The 7,421-nt window shown below is 33.4% G+C and overlaps 2 protein-coding genes across 3 annotated transcripts; one reads left to right on the plus strand and one right to left on the minus strand.

Annotated features, from left to right (window-relative positions):
- The first annotated feature begins 1,288 nt into the window (after nt 1-1,288).
- On the plus strand, nt 1,289-3,402 carry LOC124839738 (formyltetrahydrofolate deformylase 1, mitochondrial-like). Its single transcript, XM_088100737.1, has 8 exons — nt 1,289-1,512; nt 1,621-1,733; nt 1,817-1,967; nt 2,067-2,140; nt 2,220-2,379; nt 2,568-2,666; nt 2,756-2,842; nt 3,155-3,402. The coding sequence occupies exons 1-8, from the start codon at nt 1,336-1,338 to the stop codon at nt 3,299-3,301; spliced, it is 1,008 nt and encodes a 335-aa protein (XP_087956863.1). The 5' UTR covers nt 1,289-1,335; the 3' UTR covers nt 3,302-3,402.
- A 706-nt stretch (nt 3,403-4,108) lies between these two features.
- LOC124839760 (VAN3-binding protein-like) lies at nt 4,109-7,047 on the minus strand. Of its 2 annotated transcripts, XM_047315673.2 has the most exons (8): nt 6,915-7,047; nt 6,697-6,827; nt 6,282-6,575; nt 5,618-6,005; nt 5,312-5,488; nt 4,957-5,003; nt 4,801-4,858; nt 4,109-4,575 (listed from the first exon to the last, which is right to left on the minus strand). In XM_047315673.2, exons 3-8 carry the CDS (start codon nt 6,552-6,554, stop codon nt 4,337-4,339), a joined length of 1,182 nt encoding a protein of 393 aa, XP_047171629.1. In that variant the 5' UTR covers nt 6,555-6,575; nt 6,697-6,827; nt 6,915-7,047; the 3' UTR covers nt 4,109-4,336. The 2 variants fall into 2 exon arrangements, with proteins under 2 accessions (XP_047171629.1, XP_047171628.1); XM_047315672.2 differs by lacking the exon at nt 6,915-7,047 and having other exon boundaries at nt 6,697-6,896.
- Between the last annotated feature and the right edge of the window lie 374 nt (nt 7,048-7,421).

The raw sequence follows: 7,421 nt of genomic DNA on the forward strand, positions 1-7,421 counted from the left end.
ATTGGGATCTCACGTAAAATTGATTTGTACAGGATATATCAATGCATGTTTATATTTATTATTATAAAATTTAAGTATAAATAATTGTAAAATCGATATGTTGTAGTGTAGATTAAAGTTTATTCCATTTTTTCTTACTTATTTTATATCTAAATCGTATTGTGTTTGAGCATAATTTAATAAATATATTTTTGGGGCGATAGATATCATGTTACTTTTGAATTAATGCAAATCTTTGTAGTGTTTTATTTCTGTGTACCAACACACATTACACCAAGATGCTTGCAGTTTTGAAACTACAATAATCTTATTTAACTATTTTTTTATCTGTCTTATTTTGATCCCCCTAAATAGTAATTACATCTTTTTGTTTTCACGTTTTTTCTCAATTTTTAAAATCGAATCCTTAACCGCAACTTTATTTAATAATCAATAGTTTATATGGCTAGTAAATTCAAATATTTTTTTTCAAATTAACTAGTATGAGACCGGACGTCCTTTTTTTTTTAATTATGTATTAAAAAGATTAATATATTTAATTCAATAATTTATTTATATAATTATATTTAAGTGTTATAATTATGTATAATCATAAATATAATATTTAAATAAAGATTTAGATAATATGAAAAGAATTAAATAACTAATTATTAGTTTTTTTATAATAAATTAACTATAAATAAATAATATATTTTAATATTTATTTTTTATGGTAAAATAATAGATTATAAAAGGTACAACAAATAATAAGAAGTATATATTATACTAATAATATTTTTTTTTGTGATTTTTTTAGTATATAACTTTATTCGTTAATTTTTTTGTTAAGATTAAGGCTAAGAGTGGTAAAATAAAATTGAATATAATTAAACTTTAGATTAAATATTTAATTTACATGTAAGAGTTTTGTTTTGGCGGGGAAGCAATAAAGCGAGGTTTTTATACTTTTATTTGTTTGTAGTTTTCTCTGTTAAGTATGTGTATTTAATGGGAAATTTTCTTAGCCTTCTACCAATGACCATCTTCTGCGTATTAAAAGAAATAAATCAGTTATCACCTATAAAAATCCATAATAATAATAATAAATAAATAGAAAGAATTAGAGTGGCTGTGTCTGGAAACCGCTACTATTTTAGACCACAAATGTATGCAAAGTTCTAATTTGGAGAATAATTTTTTAATTGTTTCAGACCACGTTTATGCAGGTTATTGAAGTCGTTTTCCATTGTTCTAGACCACGTATATCTTTTCCTATTATTCTTGGTCCATAAAGCTAATACATGCGGAATGAGAAAACAAGCACACCAAATACCTTAGTTTGGATAACCAAATGAAATGGGCATCGTCCGAAAACTGTGTTCTACTTTGAACAACCTCAAAGTTTTCAGATTGAGCAACAGGAACAGTTACGGTTATAATAATTTCATCACCTGTAATATATCCGTTGACCCCTTAAACCCATCGTCTTCCAATTCCTTCCTCACTCATGGAATCCATGTCTTTCAATGCCCGGTAAGCTGCATTCTCCGTCTCTTTATAATATTTCTAAGTTCATTTTTACACTATTACCATTATGAGTCTCCTTTCACAATTTTTTCTAATATTATGTCTTTCTGATAGGATACGGTTGGAATTGTAGCCAAGCTATCTGATTGCATTGCCACTAGGGGTGGCAACATTCTCTCTGCTGATGTTTTTGTACCTCAAAATAAACAAGTCTTCTACTCTAGAAAGTATTCTCAGTATCATGTTTTATACATGTATGTAGTGTTCTGTGCACAGAATCGAATTTATTTACAGTGTTCAATATTTGCAGTGTTTTTGTTTTTGATCCTGCTATGTGGCCACGAATGCAAATGGAGGAGGATTTCCTGAGGATCTCTAAAACATTCAATGCCATGAGATCTGTTATAAGGGTGCCAGCTTTGGATCCTAAATATAAGGTTGCTATTCTTGCATCAAAGCAGGTATGCAGTAATGTTTACAACAAAGAAACATTTTTTAATGTAGATATATTTATGTGATGCAACGTCTGTCGAAGAAAAGGTTTGTTTCTATTGTTGCAGGACCACTGTTTGATTGATTTGCTGCATGGATGGCAGGATGGAAGACTCTCAGTGGATATTACTTGTGTGATTAGGTGGAGTTTCAGAATTATGTAGCTAAATTGATTTTGTGTCTGTTTAATTAATTGGTTTATTTTGAATTACTTTCAACAGTAACCATTACAGAGCTCCAGAAAGTGAGGTGATTCGTTTTCTTGAAATGCACGGTGTTCCATATCATTATTTAGGAGCAACAGCAGAGAATAAAAGGGAAGATGAGATCTTGGAGCTGGTTCAGAACACTGATTTTTTAGTACTTGCGAGGTATATTCGGGTAAATAACTTGATTACAGATTGTTGTAATTGGTTTTAAAATCTTCAAATTACAAGTCTTTTTTCTCAGAACACGAGTTTTAGTAACGATTATCATCTGCAGTATATGTTCTGTTACTGTTTGATTGCATTGATGGTGAGTATTATTAAATTGAACGTGAACATGAGTTTATTAAGTTATTATTGTAGATACTATCCAACACCTTTTTAAGGAGTTATGGGAAGGATATAATTAACATCCACCATGGCTTGCTACCATCATTTAAGGGTATCAATTCATCTAAACAGGTAGCGTTTCATTGCTTAAATTATATGTTCATCATGCTTCCTTCCTAATCAACTGTGAAACGTTTAATATGATTGATTGTCTTGGCAAGGCCGTTGATGCAGGTGTGAAATTAATCGGTGCAACAAGTTACCTTGTGACTGAAGGACTTGATCCTGGACCTATTATTGAACAGATGGTGAACACAATTTTTAGTACTTATTTATCTCTTGTATATACATGCCATTACCAAGAATTATCATAGCCATAAGATGGAAAGAAGCAAGTATCAGTTCTTCTTTTCATATTTGGAAAAGAAATATTGTGCTAGCTAAATCTCATAGCAGTTCAGTTTCTGTTGAATTTCCTTACAGATAATAATAGAATAGAATTTTGGTGTTGTCTGATTCTAAGATAAAGAACATTTACATTTAGTCAATTACTTATCGTAGAGATTCAATTTTTTTTTTCAGTTTATTTTCTGAGTTGATGTGGCTGAATTGAATTGCAGGTTGAAAGAGTTTCCCATAGAGATGATTTGCAGAGCTTTGTGCAGAAATCAGAGAACCTTGAGAAACAGTGTCTGACAAGTGCTATCAGGTCTTATTGTGAGCTTCGAATAATGCCATACGAAGAAAACAAAACTGTCGTATTTTGACGGCAAATCAATTATACTATGTAATCCCTCTAAATCCATACAAAGCCAAAGTCATGACCATGCGATAAATCTCTCCATAAATATTTCTTTTGATTTTTTTATTGTCGTAATTAAAATTAGTTTTTCAAGAAATTAAGTGAAAGAATTTTTATAAACTACTCTATATATAACTTGATTTTAATCTATGAGAGAAATTTAATATAATTATTTTACCTTTAGAATGTTTTTCTTTAATATTATTGAGAAGTTTACTTAAGCAAAACTTATATAAACTTTGGTTGCAGTGATAAAGTAGCGAAACCAAAAGATAAAAACTTTAAAAACAGAGCAAAAAGCCAACTTTATAGTTTCTATCTTATGCCTATGCAAATATTAGTTATAATTTCCATATTCAATTTAGTTAAAAAGTTATTATTAATCAACTAAAAAATGAAAAAAAAAATAGAAAGAATGAAATAAACTACATGCATCAAATACTTACATATATGCAATTTAAGAAGGGGTATCTATTACCACATCTAAACCTACATGTTGTATTTATGAATTTTTAAAAGTTATTACCCATGACCGAACTAGTTTTACACTCAATAGAGGCTGTTTGGGAGATCTAAATGCATTTTATATCTGTAACTTTCACTTTCTCTTACATATAGTTTGTCCCCTCGCTCAAGTCATTTAATAAATGTGGCTTATTAAAAAAGAATATTCAACAGAGACTACTCCAATTAGTACTTAATTTGTGCTGCTAGAAAGCATTTGCGTTCTAAACATAATAAATCTGTAAGCTCTTTAATTAAATAATTTGAATGAAATAAGGATTGTCTGAGGTAGTAGTTTTTATATCTTAAACAGGGTTTTAACACTTATCAATTTGGTATTGCTATTAACAAGGATGGTCACATGCAACCCCTGCTGCACATAACAGGAGTGCTTCTTTGCTTCTGTAATATTGTAGGCTTGTAGAGGTAGCATTTTTTTGACAAAATTTTTTTGTTCACTCTTCTAGATCCTAGAGGAATATACAATTCAAACAAATCATGTACTGCTACTAATACTTAAAAATTCTAGAGAATGCTCTGTTGCTTCAACAGAGTTCACCCTACGAAGTAACATCTCTATCCCATCAACCCATTTTTGCTTATGGAGTTTGTTCTGGCACTTGAATTCTAGAAGACCTTGTGCAGTTTTGAGTCCAAAATATAGCTCTTCCGATGCTTCCCTTTCTTTTCTATATGGCCATGCATTATCTTTATCACACACTCCATACACCACACCTGGTATACAACGCATATGTTACCCAGAATTAGGGAATAACTATCAGCAATTTGAGCCAGAAGAAAAATCACAACATAAGAAAATAATCCATAATTTTTAATAATATGACAATTCGTAATTAGATGACATATTTGCAGCATCTTGTTCTTATTGTAGTTGAAATAAATAACTACAAAAGAATAGGTGCGTGGTTGTTGAGAGCTTTTAATGTTAGAAGGACTTACATTTATTCTTTTTGGAGAAGGCTCCTCCAACGTGCTTACTTTTGATCTTAATTTTGACCTGAGAACACGATAAATCAGATTGCTGTCTAGAATCTATAAGAAAGAACTTGCCACCCCACCAGAAAAATGTTTGTAGGTCAGCTTTTAAAATGGTACCTGGCATTTCTTGATATAAACATGGACATGTCTCCATCGTAAAGTCCCTGAAGAAAAGAACACTTATCAAACATGGAAACTATGTCAACCTGATAAGTATTGCAATTAAAGTAGGCCAATGTCAGGAATTCAATTCTTCAAGATATTAAAACTTAAAAAGGGACAAAGCATTGATTATTGAGGGATGGAAATGGCTATCAGGTATCAGAAATGCTTGTCTTTCATTAATGTGAGGACTAAACTAAGATTTTCGAAGCTCTAAAATCCAAATCAACCAATATTCATAATCTGAGAAACAAGTTTCACATACAGTAAAAGAATCCAATGCTATGAACTGATATAAACCAAGAATTACCTTTTTCTGTCAGCTGCAACAAATCACCCAAACATGGTGGATGACGTTCCAACATCTGACCGTCAAACGCACGAAGCCATTGCGTTTCCGCTATCACTTTATCGTACGGACTTATTGACGCATTCTTCTTTGCTTCTTTTGGCAATCTAGCTGTAAGAGCTGCTTCTCCTCGCAAAGCTGATATATGTACACATAATGTACCGAACCAATCATCAGTATTTCAACATACTGTTGAATATTCCACACTCACAATTCCACAAACACTTTTCAAGCATAGCGATAGAACAATTGGTAATAATTAATTACCTGTTGCAGCTGCAGCCGTGAGAGTCATTAGATCACCGGGGGTCTGAATATCCACCGCGGACCTGACGGTGGCGGCCACACGCTCCCGATCCGCGCCGGCTAACTCCGCCATCTCAACGCAATAAGAAGCCAAGAGTTGCGTGGCGGAAGCGAGAGCAATGTCCAATTTAGAACGACAGCCACCGCGAGGGTCCTCTGTTGCGGCCACCGCAGCCACCGCAGAGGCCAACCCCGCAATGGAAAGCGCCGAATGCACACGCGCGTTCTCCGCACGCGCCCGATCTTTCTTCTTAACGGAAACGTTCGTGCTCCCATACTGCTTCTGATGTAACCACTTTCCAATAGCACCCATCCTTCGGCAGTTTCCAGAAACCATCATTTTCCCTCCCTGCCATCAGAACCAAGAACATCTACTATTTTATTTCGCATTTATGAAAATAAGTTTTTTATTGAATAAGAAAACATCAAACGGGAGACATAAATTTGATTGAATTAGTTAGAATAACAACACAGCTGTATTATCAAAACTCAAACTAGGTAACTGGAAACAAACTCTGCAGCAGTCGATTTATATATACATTTCCTGATACATAGCATATAGAACAATGTTCTCTTCGAGTTTAATCAGATTTGATTAGTATTGTGTTGAAACTGTGTGACTTACTGCTAAATGAGGTGCAGAAATAGGTTCTTGCAATGTGTCGGGGCCCGTATCGAGAAAAGTTTGCTTTTGTTTCTCAGAGAGAGCCTTTGAGATTTCTGAGGCAGAGAGACTCCAAGACCTGGACAAGAACTCCATGGGTTCACGCGGTGTCGGTGGCTCAGCCAACGGTGGCAAGGATGATACCAGTTTGAACTGCTCATTCTCCTGCACATCCTCTGAAGCTAACTCCAGCCATGACCCATTTTTCCAAGGTGGAAAAAATCCACCTTCCATGTTTCTTTTCTTCTGTAAAACCTTTTCCAAAACAACAAAAGACGAACTTAATTAACCCAGTTAGCCTCAACAATCGAAAAGAAGAAAATTTGATGAACCAATTTGTGTTTTTCAATATCCAAATTGAAATGAAAAAAGATACCTGCTTGGGCTGTGAAGCACCACAAATTCAGGTGTGAGTGAGTATTCGCTACTCCGCTCAAAAACCACGTTTGGTGTAAATGCTAAGAAGACATAATCCTGAAGAAGCGGGTATTGGTTCGTGGAGAGACACTGTTGTCGATAACAGAAAGATTATTGATAATTTAGAAAAAAAAAGTACGATGATAGAGTTAGAATTAAAGGTGAGGAATACATTACCTGATATATAGATACAGATATAGATAGACGAGTGATGTGTCGTTTTACAACGTGGATTTAATTAATGCGCTACGTAAGTACTTTCGGTTGTTGGAGATTGGAATGAAATTAGTGCAGTGCAAGACTATATAGTCAATGACGGTGGAGGTCGGTGTTGTCATATATATTCTTAATTTCTCTCTTTCGCTATGTAAGTGAGAATACTCATCATCACCACACGCAATTTATGATAATGAAAGGGGCAAAATCACAATGTTATGTTCTCTAATTCTTCGTATAATTGTAATGCGCCAAAAACAAATATTATGAGTCTTTCGCCAAACACCATTAAGTTTTAGGTTTCAAGGTTTCAAGGTTACAACGCATGTTTGGTATTTTGGCGTATGCATTGGTTAGGAAGCCATGCAAACCCCAACAATTTGAAGTTTTAAACTATTCGATTGGGATATATAAGACTCCAATCCAATGAAGTACTGATAAGGATTTCTGATGCAAACATAAATAACT

Source organism: Vigna umbellata, chromosome 10 (assembly GCF_029865625.1).
Source record: "Vigna umbellata cultivar VRB3 chromosome 10, Vumbellata_1.0, whole genome shotgun sequence".
In the NCBI taxonomy this organism is placed as follows: domain Eukaryota; kingdom Viridiplantae; phylum Streptophyta; class Magnoliopsida; order Fabales; family Fabaceae; genus Vigna; species Vigna umbellata.